A 23,118-nucleotide genomic window follows, 5' to 3' on the forward strand; every position below is an offset into this window, starting at 1 on the left:
AGAACATGCAAACTCCACAGAGACAGATGACCCAAGCTGGGAACTGAACCCGGTCTCTGGCATGGTGAGGCGACAGTGCTAACCACTGTGCCGATTCATGGTATAAGCACGTAGCTTGGCTATCAGTCCAACTGTTTTAATCTCTTTTTATATTGTGTAGAGGACCAATTGGAAGAAACCAAAGATGCAATGCTTCACTTGGGCATTGACGGTGACACACAAGAGCGGGTGTTCAGGGTAAGTGAACCATGAGTCTTTGCAATTTCTCTCTTTAATTAAACAGTAACTTATTAACCATTTCATTGGTTAATGAAGTGACATATTTATTTTCAGATGTTCTTAAAAACACTTCTTGTGAAATTAGAAATATAAGTCACCCCGTATACAAGCTGCCCCTTCTTTCCTACTAACAATGATTCAAATCAGTATACTGAGAGAAAATGCAAGTCATTAATTTAAAGTATTCATTGGAGTCTCAAGCTTTGAAACAGCTTATTACTCTTTACTTCAGGGTATATATGGTTGAGTGTAAGCGGGATGGTAGAGAATTGTAATACCTGGTTAATTGCCAAATAAGCTCTTGGTCCAAGGTCTGAAAGAGCCACACCGGAAATGATTACAGAAGATTAAGGAACGTAGGAATGTGAGAGGAAACTGGATTTAAAATTAGTTAAATTATGGTGGCACAGTGACACAGTGGTTAGCACTGCTGCCTCATAGCACCAGGGAAGGCAGTTTGATTCCCGGTTCAGGCCACTGTTTGTGTGGAGTCTGCATGTTCTCCTCATGTCTGCGGGGGTTTCCTCCAGGTGCTCTGGTTTCCTCCCACAATCTGAAAGACGTGCTGGTTAGGCGCATTGGCTGTGCTAAATTCTTCCTCCGTGTACCCGAATGGGCGCTGGAGTGTGGCAAGTAGGGGATTTTCACAATAACTCCCTTACGCAAGCCTACTTATGGCAATAATAAATAAACTTTAGAAAGGAGGAAACAGATTCTAGAATTTGAGAACAGTTTTACAGGATGTTTGGAAAGAGACAACAATGACTTGTGGATTTCCTCCCTGTTCACAAAATCCAAAGGGTCATGACAGAGGCAGCAGCTGAGGAAAACCTAGGTTAGGAGAACTGAGGATTTAGTGATGAAGTTGCTGAGCTGAATCTTGTGGCTAGGAGGGGGACGGTAGCTTAATATTTAATTAGATTAAACTTTAGTTCATTCTGTGAACTAAAGTGTAAATTAACAGCCTTAAGCAAGTTACTGAAAGATTAAAAAAAGTGAATTTGGCATAGTTTAATTCTGTTGTCCTCTTTTGGGTGATTTTGTTCCTGTTCATTTTGTCAAATATTTTAAGCAAAAATATTTTCTATGAAGAAAGATGACAAAAGCATTTGTCAGCACAAATCTTGCTATTTTTCTATTTATTTTGTACATTTTTTCTGTTAGATTTTAGCTGGTCTTCTACATCTTGGCAATGTGCAATTTAGTGCGGCTACAGATGAGTCTCATTCTTGTGATGTCAAAGAAAAAACTAAGTGTAAGTCAAATAGATTACTAATTTCAAAAAAATGTTTCATGAATTCTGAACAAGTTGTGCTTTTAAAATTTCCTGGAGTTTAGAAGCCAGGATCGCAACCAGTTTTTGTCCTTTTAATTTTGATCTACAAATAAATGAGACTGCGTGTTTGTGTTGACATGAGCTTTCCTCCTGGCACTGGGATTAGCCCGTTTGTGGTCTTCTGATTTGTTTTTACTTTTGGACTACTACATTAATCAGAATCTCTGCTTGCTTTAGGCTTTCTTAAGAGAACTGCAAATTTACTCAAGGTTTCTGAGGAGAACCTTTTGGAACAGCTCAGAGTCCGGACTATTACAGCAGGCAGACAGCAGCAAATCTTTAAAAAGCCGTGCTCTAAAATAGAGTGTAGCACAAGAAGAGACTGTGTTGCCAAAGTCATTTATGCAAAGTAGGTGGCCTTCTACTGATAATTTTAAATGATGCTCTGTTTGTTAATTCAATTGAGCAAAGTAGTTTTCCCCTTGGAAAGGACAAAGGCGGAGAATTAGAAAAACTGAAATGTTGAAATTCATCTGCAGTTTCCTGTTGGCTCAGTAAGAAAATGTACTCGTATTGTGATAGTAGAGCTAGCTAGACCATAAACATTACAACTGGTATCAGTTAGATTAGGGTACTGCAAACTAATTCATTGTCAGAGGTGCCGTCTTTCAAATGAGATGGTACAACTACCTGTCACTGATGCTATTTAAAAAAAACGCACAGAATTCTCTAACATCTTGGTCGTCATTTCTGGGTCAGCTACTATCTAGTTTGTTGGTCGTTTGTCTCATTTCCTATTTGTGAAATCTTGCTATGGATGAATTGTTTCGGAGAGTACATTGCAACTGTGATTAATTGGATGTGAAGTGCTTTGGAATATCCAGAAAGATGTAATAACGCATGTTTCTTTTTCTTCTCTGAAGGGGGAAATTGAGAAAGCTCTTTCATTTTAAAACACTTTTATCACATCTTCAGGATCATACATCCAATGGATGTCCTTTGGATTGCAGTTACTGTTGATAAATGTGGCCAGCTGGAGTACTGTGTGCAGTTTTGGTCGCCGCACTTACGCAAGGATATTTTGGCCTTGGAGGGAGTGCAGAGGAGGTTTACTAGGCTGATACCGGAGTTGAGGGGGTTGAGCTATTAGGAGAGGCTGAATAAACTAGGCTTGTACTCGTTAGAGTTTAGAAGAATGAGGGGAGATCTCATTGAGACATATAAGATGATGAATGGGATGGATAGGATAGAGGTGGAGAGACTCTTCCTGCTCAGAAAGGACAGTAGGACTAGGGGGCATAGCCTCAAGATAAAGGGGGGGTGGTTTAGAATGGAGTTGAGGAGGAACTTCTTCACTCAAAGGGTGGTGAATCTCTGGAATTCTCTGCCCGTTGAAGTGGTGGAGGCTGCCTCGCTAAATATTTTTAAGACGCGGGTTGATGGGTTTTTGATAAGCGAGGGGATTAAGGGTTATGGGGAGAGGGCGGGAATGTGGAACTGAGCCACGACAGATCAGCCATGATCTTATTGAATGGCGGGGCAGGCTCGAAGGGCTAGATGGCCTACTCCTGCTCCTACTTCTTATGTTATGTTCTTATGTTATTCAACTTTCACACAGCAAGTGAATGAATGGCCAGATAATTTTCCCTGGCTGTTTTACTCCAGGTTAAAAACCAGGCCACTGGGAGAACTCTCCATGCCTTTCAATAATGCCCTGTTATCCTTTACATCATCTGAGTTGGAAGGTGGACCTGCATAACTCCTTCATTACAGCATTGATATTACCAACTGAGACAAACTTACGTGTATAAATCTATTGCAATAATCCTTTTGTATTCTTGATATTGTTCATTTTTAATATTTTTGGTTTGGATATTTTGCAGGTTGTTTGACTGGCTGGTAAAAGTTATAAATGGCTCCATATGTTCAGATTCTTCCTGGTGGACGAATTTTATAGGTATTTATGATAGCTTTACAAAATTGAAATCCTGGAGTAGTCCTTTCTGTGACTTAATTTTACTGTAAAGTGTTAAGACAACAGAACAATGTCCTATTCCAAATAAACTCCCAATCATAAAGGCAACCTTGCAGGAGAATGAAAAGGGAGATCACTTACTGGAAGTACTCTGTTTCACAGAGAAAAATATTACACAAAGTTTGTACTGGTTTTAAAAATGCATGATTTGTTTGAAATCTACTTGATTGAGAATACATTTTATTTCTCTTCCTTGTGAGTCTGGGCACTGAGTCAAGTATCCATTCTTTTTATTCGGGCAAGTGCTTTATTATTCTCTGATTACTCAAGTTGCTTCTTGTTGTCTCCTTGATTTCTTTTTTATACATATATAGAACATTTGCAACTTGGAATTGGGAGCAGAAGTAGGCAAATTCAACTATTCAAGCCTGCTCTGCCATTCAATCAGATCGTGGCTGATCTCTTCCTGGTCTCAAATCCACCTCCCCACTTGTTCCCTATATTCCCTTATCCCTTTTATTAGAAATAGACCTGTCTAGCAAAATACCGTGGATGCTGGAATCTAAAACAAAAACAGAAAATGCTGGAGAATCTCAGTAGGTCTGACAGCATCTGTGAAGCGAGAATAGAATCAATGTTTCGAGTCTGTATGATCCTTTGTCAGGGCTAAGAGCAAAGAAAATCAGAAAGGATTTATGCTGTCAGTGGGAGGGGCTGTAATGGGACAAAGGAAATGTAAATAAGGATGAAGAAGGCTGAGAGAGGTGCTAAAAGTGGTCATGAAGTGATCAAAATGTGTAAATGGCACAACAGATAGTTAGCAGGCCTAATGGTATTTTCATTAGACTATTAATCCAGAAACTCAGCTAATGTTCTGGAGACTTGGGTTTGAATCCCACCATGGCAGTTGGTGGAATTTGAATTCAGTAAAACAAAATCTGGGATTAAGAATCTACTGATGACCATGAAGCCATTGTCGTTTGTTGGAAAAACCCATCTAGCTCACTAATGCCCTTTAGGGAAGGAAATCTGCTGTCCTTACCTGATCTGGCCTACATGTGATTCCGGAGCCACAGTAAGGAGTGGTTGATTCTTAACTGCCCTTCGAGGGCAGCTGGGGACAGGCAATAAATGCTGGCCAAGCCACATGTCCCACAATGTAATGAAAAGAAAGGGAGCCACCCTGAAAGGTCGGGCGGGCGGAGAGGTTCATGCTCCGAAATTGTTGAACTCAGCGTTCAATCCACAAGGCTGTAAAGTGCCCAATCGGAAGATGAGGTACTGTTCCTCCAGTTTGCATTGGCATTCACTAGAACATGGCAAAAGGCCAAGAACGGATAGGAGACAGGGTGGTGTGTTGAAGTGGCACGTGACAGGAAGGTCCAGGTCCTGCTTGCGGACGGATTGAAAGTGTTATGTAAGTTGGTTACAGGCACTACCTGTGGAAAATGGTGATTGGTATTGTGCTGTTTCACTTTGGTAACTCGTGCCTTACATTTTACCTATAAATTAAGAATGGAATCAAGCATTTCCCAAGGGACAAGTGGTTGTAGAATTTTTAAAAAAAGAGTTAAGTTGAATGTTTATCATTGTGAAGTGGGCCATCTAACTTGCACTTTTCATTTCTGAAAAGGTGTCAGTTCAGTACTGTTGTAAATGAGTATGCATTTGAGATAAAACCAATGATGTTCAACACTCTCTTATTTGTGCAGGTCTGTTGGATGTATATGGATTTGAGTCATTTCCACAAAATAACCTGGAACAGCTCTGTATTAACTATGCAAATGAAAAGCTCCAGCAGCACTTTGTGGCACATTATCTCAAAGCACAGCAGGTACTCCAGCTTGACGATATGATATATCTTTAACACGGCATAACACCGACACTTCACCTAGAATTGTTGCATTATATTGTGGGTGTCTGCAAATAATAAAACATCTATAATTAACGACTGTGAGTTAGCAAAGTTTGTTGGGATTTAATTGGAGATGTGAAGTTTGAAACTATGGAAGTATTAAAATCAGATGTAGGAGTTCCAGTTATTCCAGGCATGGAATAATGTGTAAAGTTCAATGGTAATCTGATGTGTGCTTCTGTCCCTGTATTTGTACACCTTCCTAATCTCCCTTACACGAAACAATCTTTATAAAGACCTATGTTATGGTATCTTTCTGATATGTAAATTTTAAAATGAATGTTCAGTTGCCTATTAGGTGAAATTATTTATTCCTTAAACTTTTGATTGAATCTATTCAGGTAACTTTTGTGCAGTGATACAAATAGATATAATCCCATTAAACCCACAGATCAGGAGAGTAGCCAAGTAATGAGAGGCTGCCAATAACATTTACAATCTATTTTCACAAATGGCTCAGATCACTGAAAAATTTGCTTTTTTTAATATGTTTGAAGTTTATTCACTCCTGCTGTCCTATTCTTTAGGAGGAATACACCACGGAGGGTCTGGAATGGTCCTTTGTTAGTTACCAGGATAACCAGAGCTGTTTAGATCTGATTGAGGGAAATCCCATCAGCATCTTTTCCCTTTTAAATGAGGTTAGTTTTTTTTTATGTCTTTAACTTGTCTTAAAGAATAAAGAACAAAGAACAGGACAGCACAGGAACAGGCCCTTCTGCACTCCAAGCCTGCGCCGCTCATGCGCCCAACTAGACCATTCGTTTGTATTCCTCTATTTCCAGTCTGTTCATGTGGCTATCTAGATAAGTCTTAAATCATCCCAGCGTGTCCACCTCAATCACCTTGCTTGGCAGTGCATTCCAGGCCCTCACCACCCTCTGAGTAAAATACGCCCCCCTGACATCTGTGTTGAACCTTGCCCCCTTCACCTTGAACTTGTGACTCCTTGTGTTCTTCACCTCCGACCTGGGAAAAAGCTTCCCTCTGTTCACCCTATCTATGTCCTTCATAATTTTATACACCTCTATTAGGTCACCCCTCATCCTCCGTCTTTCCAGGGAGAACAACCCCAGTTTGCCCAATCTCCCCTCATAGCTTAGACCCTCCAGCAACATCCTGGCAAACCTTTTCTGTACTCCCTCCAAAGCCTCCACGTCCTTCTGGTCGTGCGGCAAGCAGAACTGGACACAGTATTCCAAATGTGGTCTAACCAACGTTCTATATAGCTGCAACATCATATGCCAACTTTTATACTCTGTGCCCTGTCCAATAAAGGCAAGCATGCCATATGCCTTCTTCACCACTCTCTCCACCTGTGCCTTCCACCTTTAGGGATCTGTGGACTTACACCCCCAGGTCCCTCTGTGTGTCTTGTAAGCATGCGCTGAGTAGAAAGCATAAATAGAAAGGTCACAAGTTGTTACTTGTTACATCATTGTTGATTGTATTGTCCCATTAGGGGATTTATTGTTAAAATAAAAATGGATTTACTTCTTGCCTTTAGTGAGGGAAGGGAGTGCAGAAGATTCAATGAACCAATTACCTTTCATTGTATAGCACACCTCCAAAGCCTTTGACAGGGAATGGCTCTGTGTAATGCTGAAATCAAAACTTATCAGAGCCTTCTCACTTTTCTTTCCCAATATCTCAAAACTTTGGAATTTCTTACCTGCTTTCAATACGCCTACAATCCTCATTCATTTATAATACAGTTGTGTGTCAAATTTAGCTGTCGAAAAGCTGGAGGTGTCCGAAAAATTGACATTTTTAGAATGTGCTATGCATCCGTTTTGAGTAAGTTTAACAAATAAAATTGCTTGCACATCGGCCTATTCGAGTGACTCTTAACTGCACGCGACCTGGCTTAACTTATACTGCCTGACCAGAAATGCGGCAAGACCTAACACTTGTTGGTTTTGAGACACTGTTGGTACAAACCTTATGCTCTTTGTTTTGTAGGGCTGAAGGGCCTGTTTCCTGTGCTGTGTTGTTGTTCTCTCCAATAGGTATCTTGTATTTTGCTTTTTTTTTATGTTTGAACTTCGGTGTCCTATTTAGTGCGTACCTGGCTCGGATAGCTCTCTCACCTAAGTTGGAAGTATAAATGTTCTAGTCTCACCCCTGGATTTGAGTGCATTATATAGGCTGACACACTTCAATACACTACTGAAACAGTGCTGCATTGTTAAGGATAGAATATTAAATTGATCTTCTATCTACCTATTCAGGTGGATCTAAAATGTTCGATGGAAATCCTCCAGAAACAGCATCATAACTAACATTTCTTCGCCAAATTAATTGCTAGAAAGGTCCAACTGGTCTATTCCAATGTTCATGCCCCACATAGGTCACTTCATCTAACCCTGTCTGCATAGCCTTCTCTCTTGTAAACGTATCTAGCTGCCTTTTAAAGACATCTATGCCATTCATCTCACCTATTCTATTTGGTAGCAAGTTCCACACTCCACATTTATCCGTCAAAAGACACCATTAAACTATTCACTAATCATTTATGAGTTCGGTGTGTGTAAACTGGCTGGCCTTTGCCTAACACTGTAAAATGTTATCCATTGGTTACAAATGCTTTGGGTGTCCTGAAGATATGAAAGACATCTTATAAGTGGAAGTTTGTATTTATTTATCTGTTGTTTCTGTTTATTCCTTTTCATTCTTTCTTTCTGCATTCATTTATTGGTTTCCCACAAGGCGAAGGTGAAGTTTGTACATTTTTGAAATTGGGAATGAGGTGTGTCAACATGCCTAAGTTATCAGTGCAATTGATAAAGGAAATTGAGGTGTTGTATTACTGGTTTGTTTTTTATTAGCTTTTCAGATAAGTATTTACTCCCACAGCCTGGCTATGATGAATGAGCAGAACTAGTATTTAATTATCTTTGTCAACTATTGTCAGGTAATATTTCTTATTTGAACAGAAAATGTCATCTTAAAAATTTAGCTTGACCAATTTCACTATCTGGTGTATGCCTGTGTCCAGATTTCCCAAAAGCCTCCTCCCACCGTCCTTTGTCTAAGCCTACCAATATAATCTGGTGTTCCTTTCTCCCTCATGCACTAATTTGGTGTTCTTTTCTCCCTCATGCACTTATCTGGCTTCCAATTAAACACATTAAATCTATTTGCCTCAAATACTCTTTGTAGTAACCTGATCCACATCATTGCCAGCATGTGTTGTTTTAAAATGTTTCTCCAATTTTTTTTTGTTGCATTGACTAGTGATTATATATTTATAAAATTTAATTTTGGAAAGCCCCATCTTTTACATCTTCTATATTAAACTGCTTCAGTCTGCTAGAGACCTTTATCATGTCAAGTATCAGAAAGACTGAAGCCATTATTTCCATTCTCCACTCCAGTCCCTAGCTGCCAACTCAATCCTTCTCCCTGGCAACCATCTGTGATGAAACCAGTCTGTTCACAACTTTGGTGTTAAATTTGGGATGAGCTACCAAGCACACGTCTGTGCTGTAACAAATAATGTCTATTTTGACATCTGTAACTTTGCACCTGCTGAAACATTAATTCATGCCTTTGTTATCTCTGTACTTGATCATTCCAACACATGCCTGGCTGGTCTCCCACATTCCATCCTCCAGAAATTTGAGATTATCAAAATATCTGCACCAAGTCTCATTGACCTACCACTCTTGTGCTCACTCCTGCACTTTGGTCAAGTAGCTTCCAGATTTTTAAACTCTCATCCTTATTTTCAAATTCCTCTGTGGCCTCCTATGTCTGTAATCTCCTTCAGCCCCCACAGCCCCTCAGATGTTTGCATTCATCTAGTTCAGGTCTCTTGAGCATCTCTGATTTTAATCCTTCGTGCACTGATAGCTGTGCCTTCAGTGGACTAGGCCCTATGCCTTGCTACCTTGCTTTCTTCAATTTTTAACACTCCGTAATATCTACCTTTTTGGCCAAGCTAACCAATATCGTTTTTCGTGGCTTGGTGTAGCATCACATTTTAATAATACTCCTGTGAAGTGGCTTGGGATGTTTCATTATGTCAGGCTGCTATATAAATACAGTTGTTTTGTCATCGTTACTGTCAGCCATTTCTTTTCCAGAGAAAGGAGCTTCTGCCTCTTTTGATGAGTGTATTATTTCCAATTTGGTATCATGCTTGTGACTCATTTCTGCACCTTTTCCAATTCAGTATCCTTTTTATAATATGAAGATCAGAACTGCTTAAAAATCTCTCAAATTCCTTTTAACTCCATTGTATGGCACCTCATACCAAGTGTGAGATGGCTGCTGCACCAAAGGTCCCAATGTTGATCATAGAATTTGAGTTGAGGATCATACTTCATCACTCTTATTTGGAACGTGAATTTGAATTTGGACAAACCAATAGTAGGCGACTTCATTTGTAGAATTTCATTTGAATCATTGGATTGTTTAAATTAAGCAATTTAGAATTAAGAATAGGCAACTGTATTCCAGCACCTCGTTTTTCCTTGATGCATTTTGACACACTTATCTAGGTGATGCTCGTTAATTATTTAAAATTGTGCTTTTTGTGAAATAAAACACATTTTCTCACACACTTTTTTCAAAAGTGAAATGGATTTTTATCCAATTTTGAATTTTTAAAAAGTTTTGTTTGATTTGATTTATTACTGCCACATGGATTAACCAACAGTGAAAAGTATTGTTTGAGTGCTATACAGACAAAACATACCGTTCATTGGAAACAAGAGAGTGCAGAATGTAGTGTAATAGTCATTGTTAGGGCGTAGAGAAAGATCAACTTAATACAAGGTAAGCTCATTCAAAAGTTATTCTAGTTCTTACAAATGTGGATGTTGTGAAACTTTATTTATTTAATAAATTGTAGAGATGAATTGGGTATATAGTTAGTATATGTTCTCCGATTCCTTTGAATTTATTTATGATCTCTTTTTTCCTGTAGGAGAGCCGCCTCAACCGACTTTCAGATGCAAACGAATTTAAAACTCGCCTTCAGGCAGCTTTGACAAATAATCACTGTCTGAGCTGGAATGTGTTTAGTAAGGTTCCTAATTTCATAGTGTCTCATTACGCCGGCAAGGTTAACTACCAGATTGAGGGAATGACGGAAAAGAACAAGGTAAGGAAAATTGAATATCCCCAAGACAGTCATTGCAAACTATGTTAATGCGGTAAGATCCCATTTACAGTATAGCAGTCCCTCATTATAGCATTGAAATGTCAGCCTGGAATATGTATTCAAAGTCACTCCTTGGGCCTCAAACCCATAGCTTTCTCACTTAAAGTAGTGCTTGGTGTGTGTTCGATGTTCACCTTGTCATGGCTATTTTCATTTTTTTGCTTTTGTTTTGTACATCCCCTAAAACAGAATTACATTGAGTTTTAAAACAAATGCAACACAAAGATTTGTGTAGTGTGATGGGAGTCAGGTATGATTTTCCCCGCTACATTGTGTTCTTCATCTCGGTCAATTCTATAGGAAAGCGATGAAGGTTAGAAATTTCCCCATTGTGGGGAGAAAATAGAGTTGTCTCCATCAGTATCCTTGAATCTGACCTGTATATGGTAAATGTGTAGTTTGAAGGGCAGGAGAGAGTAATTATTTGTATTCAGCAAATAATTTTGATTTTATTATATTCAGTAGAAGATGGCATCAAATAATGTTCTTTCTTAAAGATATACCTTGTCCAAAAATAAACATTAGTTTATTGGTAACTTGAAAGGTTATTTGGTGTTATGGTGCTGGTAAACCAGTAACTTATTCTCATGTATCTTTAATAGTTCTTTAAAGAAATTCTGATTTAATGTGCATTTCTTATTGTTCCCTTGTTGCTTAAAGTATTCAGTAAAGTTATTTGAGTATCACCCTGTTATGCTTACTAAAGCCACCTACTGGACATGCCCAGATAACACACCTCTGTGGAAATTACAATGTCTCAGAAAGACAATAAGACCCATTTCAGTCAACACCCAGATCCTGGAACCATCCAGAACTGCATTCCTGGTTTGAATGGGTTTTTTCAGAAACAAAGAAAAGGTCTCAAAACCATAGGGGGCTAGAAACAATAACCCAGGATCTGGTTCATTAAAGTAATGCCAATACCATGTTTTGAAGGGAGTTGCAAGCAGCCACATGATGAGACAGCCATATTTTTAGGCTGCCACCTTTCGTTCAAACAGACAGCCTGTAGAAAATACCATAGGAGACTGCAACAAAAGGTTGTTTTTTTTTGCCTTTAAAGAATTGCAGGCCATAGTTTTAAAAGAACCGCCTAGCCTGATTCCATCTGTAAGAAAATTTGACCTCCTGATATGAAAACCTCAAGTGTCAAGCTTTGTGACCTGCTGAACATTAATCTCATTGAGCGACTTCTGCAACGAATCATAGTCATAGAGGTTTACAGCATGGAACCAGGCCTTTCGGCCCTTCTTTTTTAAACCCCGAAGCTAGTCCCAATAGTCCATGTTTGGCCCATTATTCCCCTATACGCATATCATCCATGCAACTGTCTAAATGCATTTTAAAAGTTAAAATTGTAGCTGCCTCTACTATTACCTCTGGCAGATTGTTCCAGACAGTGTGTGCGAAAAAACTGCCCCTCTGGACCCTTTTGTATCTCTCCTCTCTCACCTTAAACCTATGCCCTCTAATTATCATCATAAGCACTGGAGTATTAGCAAGGATGGTCTAAAGGTTCTCAGTTATCGATGCTTAGTTTGGAAGAATTCACTTGAAGAATCTGCATGTCCTGACACATTACGAATGGCTGGCATGGAGATTCTACCAGCCACCCATGGCCAATGATTAATACTGAAAATATGGATTTAGTGCTTTTCGATTTATGGAGTACTGTTAAAGATTGTGCTGGGGCAGTTTTTTCACACAGAGGGTGGTGAGTGTCTGGAACAATCTGCCAGAAGTAGTAGTAGAGGCAGATAGAATTTTGTCTTTTAAAAAGCATTTAGACAGTAACATTTTGAAGGTGAACGTGCTAACTACAGGCAGAAATTTCTGGTCCCTGCCACCCAAAGTCAATGGATTTTTGGCCGCCTGTTTGGATTTTCTGTCCCACCCGTGCCGAATCCTGCCAAGACAGGAAAATCTTGGCCTGCAGTTGTAGCCCAACTCGCAGGCTAATTGAATCTGACTGGGTCTCCGAAAGAGCATCCCACCCAGGCCCACCCCCTCTCCACTAATCCTCTTACACTACACAACTTGGGACACTCGGGCAATTTAGCATGGCCAATCCACCTAACATAGCTCAGATATCTGACTTTAGTTATTTTAATGCATCTGAACTACAATTCAAGAATGGAAAGACCTCTTTTGTTATTAGTCCCACAGTTACTGTTCTTCTGCATTAGGATCCTGTCCCATCAGAGCTGGTGCAGTTGTTACAGAATTCTCAGGATGCTTTGCTGAAGGAGCTATTTCCTATTGAAAAGAAAGAACAGAATGATAATAAAGCTCAGAACAAAGCAGCTACTGTGGTCTCCAAATTTAAGGTCTGTTCTAACATTGCATTTCCATACCTGTTACATACAAAATGAGTCTTGTTCTGTCCTGCAATATTTCTCCACCTTTCCCTTCTTTAGGGGTCACTGGAAAGACTAATGTGTATATTGAACAACACTACACCTCACTACATCAGATGCATCAAACCTAACATGGACTGCAAACCACTTCTTTTCAAATCAGAGGAGGTACTGTCATAGAATAAGAAAAATTGCTCAAGTTGATGAGGTTATAAGCAATAAGTTAGTTTTCCCTATTCAAATTATGATGATAAAACTTGATTTAGATTGGTAATGTTAACACATCTTCTTTCAGAGGCTGTAAGATAGTGTTTTGGTTGAAAAATGTTCTAGTTAGCTTTACCTTTTTAGGTACATTATTTCGGTTAGTGCTAGCAGTTTAAACAATTGCTTTAGTTTACAGTTTCAAAATATCATTGTTAAATGGAGTTCTATTTTAGGAAGCTTCAGGTATTGTGTAATCACCTTCAGCAAAATGGTATTTGAGTGTAATGTTTAATTTCTGCAACTAAATTATTTCCCAACATTTTGAATCGATGCTTTGGTTGTATACAATTTTACTGCAGAAGCACTGTGCTTTTGTCTGCTAAAGCTAACCAGAAAGAAATTTATCTCAAAAGTCTGAGAGTACTTAAGCCTTTTTTCACAAAGTAATCTGTTTGCTTTAGATTCTCAGCCAACTAGAAGCTTGTGGTATAGTTGAAACAATCAACATCAGTGCAGCTGGATTCCCTATTAGGTATGTTAGACAATTACCATGTTGGCTTTTTCAAATGGTAAGAACTCATGACTCCTGTGTTATGTATTAATTACCTGAGTGGAATAAAGGAATTTGAGCTCATAGATCTTGACGTACGCCTAGAACTTAATGGAACATTATATATAATAGTTATGGCCTATTTGTTCCTTATAGACTATGAATAACTAATTGTGGAAAGCACACACTGAAGAAACTACAAATCAGTCAGAGAATACTGATTGGCTTGATGGATGGTTCCTTGGGGGAAGATGTCACAGGGTGAAATTTGCATTCCATTGCACTTGGGTTTAAAAACTGACTCTTTTGATTTGACTTATTATTGTCACATGTGTCATCATACAGTGAAAAGTATTGTTTCTTGCGTGCTACAAAATGTACTGTTCATAGAGAAGGAAACGAGAGAGTGCAGAATGTAGTGTTACAGTTATAGCTAGAGTGTTGAGAAAGACCAACTTAATGTGAGGTAGGTCCATTCAAAAGTCTGGCAGCAGCAGGGAAGAAGTTGTTCTTGAGCCGGTTGGTACATGACTTCAGACTTCTAGATTTTTTTCCCCCAAAGGAAGAAGGTGGAAGACAGTATGTCCGGGGTGCATGGCGTCCTTAATTATGCTGGCTGCTTGCTGAGGCAGTGGGAGGTGTAGACAGAGTCCATGGATAGGAGGCTGGTTTGTGTAATGGATTGGGCTACATTCACGACCTTTCATAGATCCTTGCTGTCTTGGGCAGAGCAGGAGCTCTGCTCTGCATTATAAATTATGCTTCATTTTTGTTCACATATAGCAACTAACAGTACTTTGCAATTTAGGGTCCCATACCAGCATTTCTTGGAGCGCTACGGACTTCTGAGAACATATTGGCAACTTGATTTAAAAACTGCAGCTAGCTTTAATGGATGCTCTCCTGCCAAAAAGAGGAAAAGTTAGTCATATTTATTCTGTTGGTAATTCTAAGAGAAACATTTATAACATAAACTTTGTGTAAAGTCAGTGAAATATTCATGGTTTTAGTACTGGATTGATAACCTTTTTTAGAGTAAAATAACTTCTTTAATATATTGGTTAAGTTTACTGTTGAATTTTTATAATTGATACTATATCAAATTCATCCTCTTAATTTTCTCTCCTTTTTCCTTTGTTTTTTTCTCTCTGTCTTTCTCCTTCCAGTTTCTGTCGATTTGAGTTCACCAATTCCTACATTTTCTGTCTGCTGCCTTCAGCTTGCTAATTGCCTCGACTTTGTTGTGGTATCTCTGCCTTCTTACGTCTGCCTGTACTGAAGATGCTGTTGCCATGGAAATGGATATCGTTTGCCTTTGCAGGTTCAGCATCAACAGATGGCAGTACTGAGGCTTTGCAGTTCACTGTGCAGGACATTCTCACTAATGTACTAGCTGGCCAAAATGTCACATCATCCTATAAGCCAGCAGAGAACAGGTCATGTAACTCATTGGTACATTGTGGCAAAACAAAAGTGTTCATGACTCATAGCATGGTAAGTTGCCTAAATTATCTTGAAAAATTCTCTTTCTGGTTATGGATTTGATTTTTCATTTAAGAAAAGGAGTAGGCCATTCAAACCTCCAAACCATTCAAAGCATGCAAAACAGCCACGATCTCAAACTCCATCCACCTGTGATGGTGTCATATGACTTAATATCCTTGGCTAGCAAAAGTCTATCAATCTCAACCTTAGAATGATTAACTGAGCTAGTATCTATTGGTTCTTTTGGAAGAGTATTACACACTTATACCATTCTTTGCATGGAGGATGTTTTCTAACCTCTTTTGTGAATGCCCTGGCTCTAATTTTGAGATGACATCCTCTTCATAGAATCATAGAATCTACAGTGCAGAAAGAGGCCATTTGGCCATCATGCCTGCACCGACAACAATCCTATCGAGGTCGCACCGGCTTTCCTCCAGGTCTTCCGGTTTCCTCCCACAGTCCAAAGATGTGCGGGTTAGGTTGATTGGTCACGATAAATTGTCCCTTGATGTTGGGAGGGTTTAGGAGGGCAAATATGTGGGGTTACAGGCACAGGACCTGGGTGGGATTGTTGTCAGTGCAGACACGAGGAGAATGTGCAAACTCCACACAGTCACCTGAGGCCTGAATTGAATCCGGGTCCCTGGCGCCGTGAGACAGCAGTGCTAACCACTGTACTATTGTGCTGCCCTGATGTCTAATGGGCTTGTCTAAGTCTATGTCTTATCTAAAACTTGCCCCCCAGCAGAAGAAGTTTGAAAATTTCTTGGAGAATCCAAAAATCATAAAATTTTAAAAATTACAAAGGTAATACATTAAGCATTGATACATTAAGCAAATGGGGTAAAACTGTGGCAGATGGATTTCAACATAGGTAAGTGTGAGACCATAAAATAGTAGATCAAGTATTTATTTTTAATAGTGTGAAGACATGCATAGTGGAGCCCCGAAAGAGAATTAGGAGTCAACGTTTCTCAGTCAAATGATCCCTTAGTTTTTTTTATTCCAGGAAGTGCAAGGCTAATTTATGTCATCTCTCTTTGCAATCTAACATAGAACATAACCATAGAACATAGAACCCTACAATGCAGAAACAGGCCCTTCGGCCCATCGAGTCTGCACTGACCACAATCCCACCCAGGCCCTATCCCCATATCCCTACACATTTAGCCACTAATCCTTCTAACCTACACCATAGAACCCCAGTACTCTTCTGCCCAATTTATGTTGCATTGTTCCTAAAGCCAATGTAACATTTCTAAGGTGCATAACCCAAACTGTATATAATACTCTAGATATGGCCTAAGAAGGGCTTTGTATAGTTGTAACAATACCTCTTGCCTTTCATATTCTAGCCCTCCAGCAATGTAGATTTGTGCTTTTGATGTTCGTTTATACCTGACCCCTAAATGTCTTCGGACCTTCATTATGGCTTTACACCATTTAAAATAAATACCAGTTTTACACCATTTTTAAAAAAATACTTGATCTCTATTGTATGGTATAACCTGGATGGTCTCATACTTAACTATGTTGGGATCCATCTGCCACGGTTTTGCCCCTTCACTTAAGTATCAATGTATTGTTAAAATTTTTAAATTTCATGGTTGCTTCATTCAAGAGATGTGGACTTCACTGGCTAGGCCAGCATTTATTGCCCATCCCTAATTCCCCTTGAGAAGATGGTGGTGAGCTGTCTTCTTGAGCCACTATAGTCCATGTGGTGTAGGTACACCCACAGTGCTGTCCGGAAAGGAATTCCAGGATTTTTACTCAGCGACACTGAAGGAATGGTTATATACTTCCAAATGAGGTTGGTGAGTGGTTTGGAGGGACACTTGCAGGTGGAGGTATTCCCATGCACCTGCTGTCCTTATCCTTCAAGCTGTGGGTTTGGAAGATGGTATCTAAGGTGCCTTGGTGAGTTTCTGCTGTGCTTCTTGTAGATGGTACATGCTGCTGCCACTGTGCATTTGTGGTGGAGGGGGTGAATGTTTATAGATGTGGTGCCAGTCAAGTGGGCTGCTTTGTCCTGGATGGTGTCAAGCTTTTTGAGTGTTGTTGGAGCTACATTCATCCAGACAAGTGAATAGTATTCCAACACACTCTTGTCTATTCTGCCACCAACTTTGTGTCATTGGCAAACTTGAGAATGTGGCTTTCTATTGTATGATTTAACTCATTACTAAGCATAATGAAATAGTTGGGGTGGCACAGTGATTAGCACTGCTGCCTCTCAGCGCAGGGGCCTGGTTTCGATTCCCAGCTTAGGTCACTGTCTGTGCAGAGTCTGCACAATCTCCCCATGTCTGTGTGGGTTTCCTCCAGGTGTTCTGGTTTCCTCCCACAGGCTGAAAGATGTGTTGGTCAGGTGCATTGGCCATGCTAAATTCACCCTCAGTGTACCTGAACAGGTGCCAGAGTGTGGCGACTGGAGGATTTTCGCAGTAACTTTATTGCAGTGTTAATGTAGGCCTACTTCTGACACTAATAATTAAATTTTAAACCATGCAGGTAAATGATTTGCCTTCAATTTCATGAGCTTTAATTTTTAGCTGATCATCTTTTATTTGAAACTTTATCCAACATCTTTAAGTCCATATAAACTACATTCATAGACATTCCTTTGCCTCCTACTTTTGAAGTGTAGTCATTCTTGCAAAGCAGATTATGAGAAGACGCAAATATTTTAAATGGTCAGTAAATGTTTAAACCCCTTTTAGCTTGAGTTGCTCGAAAGTGCAAGGAGTCAAACACTTTCCAAGAAAGCACTTTGTATTCAATGTAATTGGAGAAGATATCGTCGGAGAAAATTAGCAGGATTGAGGCGAGCAGCAACTATCATTCAAGCAGGTGAGTGTTACACTCTCTCAGGTCATTTTCTAAGGGATCTTTGTGTTGAAATGGAACACAATTCATTCCAGGGATTAGTGTTTGCCTCAAGCATTCCTACCACAGGTTTATCAGGAAATCTCCCTCGGCTTTGTCTAACAAGTTGCCTGAACTCAGCCTTGGAAGCATTGAATTATTGTGACTTTAGCTATTTTTCTCAGTTCCTCATTAACTTTTGGAATTTCCCAGTCAGCTTTAAATTAGGAAAATAACACAAGTGTTTTAGTGTCACAAAGAGCTGAATCGATGAACCCTTTGCATATGACTTTGGGCCGAAATTTGCAATCTAACTCCCAAGAGAATATCGGAATAGTTACAGGCCACTAAGCACCTCATCCCTGTTCCATTATTCAGTAGATCAGATATAACCTGTACTTCAACTCCATTTATCTGCCTTTGATTCAGACTCCTTGATTTCCCTTTATCTAATGAAAATAGGTCTATGTTGAAAATTTAAATTCAACCAGCAATCGCAACCTTTTTGGAGAGTAAGTTCCAGATTTCCATTACTGGTGATCGAGAGTAGATTGATGTGGTGATAATTAGTTGGGTTGGATTTGTTCTGTTTCTTGTGTACAAGACATACCTAGGCAATTTTCCACATTCCACAGATGCCAGGGTTGTAGCTATACTGGAGCAGCTTGGCCAGGGGCACGGCAAGTGTGTGTACTATTGCCAGAATCTTGTTGAGCCAATAGCCTTTGTAGTATTCAGTGCTTTCAACTTTTCTTGCTAACGTGTGGAATGACTTGAATTGGCTGAAGACTGACATATATGATGCTGGGATTCTCTGAAGGAGGCTAAGATGGATCATCCACTTGGCACTTCTGGCTGAAGATTGTAGTGAATATTTCAGTCTTGTCTTCTGCAATAATGCTGCTCCATAATTGGGGATGGTTAAATTTTGTGGACTTTCCTCCTTCAGTGAGTTGTTTAATTGTGCATCACCATTTGTGGCTACGTGTGGCAGGATTACAGAGCTTCGATGTGATCTGATGGTTATGGAATTGCTTAGCTCTGTCTATTAGTTGCTGGTTTTGCTGTTTGGCAGGCAAGTGGTCCTATGCTGTAGCTTCGCCAGGTTGACAGGACATTTTTAGATCCCGTGCCCTCTTGCACTCTTCATTGAACCAGGGTTGAACCCCTAGCTTGGTAGTAATAGTAGAGTGGATGATATGCCAGGCCATGAGGTTACAGGTTGTGGTCTAGTACAATTCTGCTGCTGCTCATGGCCACAGTGCCTCAAGGATTTCTACTATCTTTTCATTTCTTTAAAATTATGATCTTTGTTTTCAACCCAACAAAAGTGAATTTCCCTGCATTGAACTCAGTTTTCGCCACTCATTGAACCTGTCTTTTAACCCTTTGTAACCTCCTGATCACATCTACACAATTTACAGCATCCTCTAAACTGACGCTGTATTGAAACTTGGACATGCAACACGCTATTTCTTCATCCCGATGATAAATTGCAGTAACTTCACCATGCTCGTGTTAAATTGGCAAATCTGCAGTAACTCAGCTCTCTCCCTTCTTAACTCTGGAGTCATATTTACAGTTGCCGAATTCAAAGGCACAATTCTGAGCATGGAGCTGTGGTGAGTTATGACAGCCACATCTTCAATTTCCTTACCTATTTCTTTTTGACATGTTGGATTTGGAGATTTAACCATTTGAAGTCTGAAAGACTACTAAATTAATTCCATTGTGGTAGCTGTCACAACAGAGGGTTGTTAGTCCTGCAACAATTACTTGCATGTGATTCTAGCTTAAATAGTTTCAAAGAACAATTTATAACTTATACTGCTGATCTAGAATGCAATTGTCGGGAGAGAAACAGTTAACATTGCAGATTTCATCAGAATTCAGGCCCACAGATGCTGCAATATCTGCTGAGTATTTCCAGCATTTATTTCAGATTTCCAACATCTTCAGTGTTTTATTTTTTGTAAGTTTAAATATGTATTGAATAAATTGTTAAAAGCAAAATACTGAGAATGCTGGAATTGGAAACAAAAACAGAAAATTCTGGAAAATCTCAGCAGGTCTGACAGCCTCTGGGAAGAGAGAATAGAGCCTACGTTTTGAGTTTATAGCTCTGATGAAAGGTCACCCAGACTCAACATTGGCTCCATTCACTCTCCACAGATGCTGTCAGACCTGCTGAGATTTTGAATTAAGTGTTGCTGTCATACAGCTGTTCTCCAGTGCTTATATTAAAAGAGAAGCAAGAAAAATATATTAAGTAACTCAATCTGGTTCCTAAGCTATCAGTTCCAGCTGTTCAGACCAAAAAACCATGTGCACAACTGCCCATATTAGATGCTTGATGTGTTTGTTTCCCTTGCCTCCCCTGTCCCAACTCAAGATTAATTTTTGTTCTCCCCCTGCCTGACCTGCCACTCCTGGCTTCCAGCTTCAGACTCACTTCAGCTACCCTCACCACCTAACCCAGCTCCACCATCACTAACTCAGTTCAAAATTTTGACAGTTGGTTCTGCATATCACAGACCTAATGACGAACATCAAGATACATAAGTTCTGGCCAACTTATGAACAAGCTGACTGGCTGGAAATATGTCACGCATAAGGTATGAAGTTCCTGTAACACGGGACGTGATAGACTCCCAAAATAATTTTCTAAGTGACTCTTGCCAAATGAAACACTTGCTCTTCATTTTTAATTTGCTGGAAAGTTGGTAGTAGCAGCTATTAATCATTCTGCAAATGTTCCTTGTCCAGCCAAGTCTGCTACCTCCCGCGTATATGCTCACATATGCACAAATGGGCGGCACGGTAGCACAGTGGTTAACACTGCTGCTTCACAGCTCCAGGGTCCTGGGTTTGATTCCTGGCTTGGGTCACTGTCAGTGTGGAGTTTGCACATTCTTCTCGAGTCTGTGTGGATTTCCTCCCACAGTCCAAAGATGTGTGGGTTAGGTTGATTGGCCATGCTAAGAAATTGCCCCTTCGTGTCGAGGGATACATAGGTTAGAGGGATTAGTGGGCATAACGTGTAGGGATATGGGAGTAGGGCCTGGGTGGGATTGTGTTCGGTGCAGACTTGATGGGCCGAAGGGCCTTTTTCAGCACTGAAGGGTTCTATGATTCTACTTCAGTTTCCAACTGAATACAGGCAAACTTATTTTGTACTAAATTATGTAAGACAAAAGGCCTATCAGTTGGTTTAACGTTTTATATTGGTGTAGGTTGTAGCAATTCATTGCCTGTTAAAACCAGTGCATTCTTGCAAGTTTACAGTTAATTTATTTGTTTCTCTGCAGCTATTAGGTCATGGCTGATCAGACGATGGATTAAAAAGCTCCATCATTCTGCCATGGTGCTGCAACGAGCATGGAAAACCTGGAAAGTAAGTTGCAACTTTGAAATTAAAAATGCTGCTGTATCTAGCTTAACTGAACACTGGAATGCAGTTCATAATTAATCTTTTAAGTTACTGAAACTGCTTTTCTGAAGAGCTAAATTTTATCAAATTTTAAAATTTACATACACACGTCTTGATCCCAAAGTGGATATTGCATCAGCAGCACATTGACACAGTGGTTAGCACCGCTGCCTCACAGCGCCAGGGACCAGGGTTCGATTCCCTGTTTGGATCATGTTCTCCCTGTGTCTGCATAGGTTTCCTCTGGGTGATCTGGTTTCTTCCCACTCTCCAAAGATGTGTGTTAGGTGGATTGGCCATGCTAAATTGCCCTTAGTATCAGGGGCTTAGCTAGGGTTATGGGGATAGGGTGTGTGTTGGTTTGTGGTCAGCGTAGTCTCAATGGGCCAAGTGGCCTCCTCCCATTTTTCGTTGTATCAGTGTAAATTCCAGTATATTGGAGTTTGAGTTTCTTTGAGTAATCAGCTGCAAAATAAAAATCCTGGCATTTATTCAGCATGAATTGCTGCAATGTAAGGTTCTGAATCCATATATTTCTTTCATGTGTACTGAATGGTGGAAAGAAAAATAAAATTAACTTTTATTTTAAATAACCTTTTTATTATATTGTTGAGCTGTCCCATGGATCTTTCACATTAATCAAGTATTTTGCTGTGTAGTCACTTGTTCAGGGAAAAGAAGCATGTGATTTATCTCATACACAAATGTAATTAAGGAACAGTTAATCTATATTTTGGTTGTAACGGTTGATTGTGGAACGTTGGCCAGGATGCCTTGAGAACTTCCAGTTCCCTTTTCCTACATAAGAATGGGTCAACTACAAAACAAAATCCTTTAGTTGTAAAGTGATTTGTGACATGCTAACTTTATTTGTTATATAAATGCAATATTATTCTTTCCTTTCTCCTTTAATGGAGCCATTGCACCTTTTTTGCATGTACTGGATACTTTTTAAATGCCTCTTTGAAAAGACAGCATCTTTAACAGTAGTGCAGTGCAGCGTTAGCTTATGTTATGTATTCAGGTCCTGGAATGGGACAAACTCACAACCTTTCTGACTCCGAATTATCAAATGAGCTAAGCAGGCACATAAACTCAGCTATTCAACTAATCTTTTTTTAATATCTTTAGATTAAAATGGAAGCCTTGGCAGCAGAAGAATTGGATGAAAGCACAGATTTTAAAGAAATGGAATTGGTTGCACATTCTCCTGTTTGCTCTCCATTATATGATTCATCAAATAAGCTTTCCCAAGGTATTCCATTTCAAAGTCTAAAGTTGTCCTGCTGGCCCCTGGGTCTAATCCTGTCGTCTTTTTGTGTTACTGGAATGACTCCATCTGTATCTGGAACACTTAAGGCCTTTACTCGACGGGCTGCCTTGAAGGTGAAATGGAAAAGTAACCATAAGGTGGAACGTAATCAGTCGGATCAGGGTATAGCTTCGATCAGAGCTTTACCTCAGGTAAGGAAATTTTTTTGGTGTACATTTAATGGTATTTATATTCACATTAGGAATCGCCATTTCCTAAATGATGCCACATTTAAGAGTAATATGCTAGATGGTAATACTTTAATGCATGCAACTTAATTTTATATTTACT

General features: G+C 39.6%; 1 protein-coding gene across 4 annotated transcripts in view; it reads left to right on the forward strand.

Annotated features, from left to right (window-relative positions):
- The window catches only part of myo19 (myosin XIX), a 44,764-nt gene that overhangs the window by 18,814 nt on the left and 2,832 nt on the right, over positions 1-23,118 (forward strand). The window contains exons 9-23 of one of the 4 annotated variants that reach the window (XR_013889303.1): positions 161-237; positions 1,444-1,534; positions 1,793-1,964; positions 3,439-3,512; positions 5,243-5,364; positions 5,973-6,086; positions 10,379-10,555; positions 12,802-12,942; positions 13,033-13,140; positions 13,641-13,711; positions 14,538-14,650; positions 15,051-15,223; positions 17,941-18,070; positions 20,601-20,700; positions 21,394-21,479. Coding sequence is in view for 3 of the 4 variants with exons in the window: in XM_080210943.1 (XP_080067069.1) it covers positions 161-237; positions 1,444-1,534; positions 1,793-1,964; positions 3,439-3,512; positions 5,243-5,364; positions 5,973-6,086; positions 10,379-10,555; positions 12,802-12,942; positions 13,033-13,140; positions 13,641-13,711; positions 14,538-14,650; positions 15,051-15,223; positions 17,941-18,070; positions 21,394-21,479; positions 22,647-22,979 (1,982 nt within the window). In the remaining variant the exon portion in view is untranslated. The other 3 variants (XM_080210943.1, XM_080210944.1, XM_080210945.1) reach the window with 3 other exon arrangements.

This window comes from Carcharhinus amblyrhynchos, chromosome 23, assembly GCF_965287045.1.
Source record: "Carcharhinus amblyrhynchos chromosome 23, sCarAmb.v2.hapA, whole genome shotgun sequence".
NCBI lineage: Eukaryota > Metazoa > Chordata > Chondrichthyes > Carcharhiniformes > Carcharhinidae > Carcharhinus > Carcharhinus amblyrhynchos.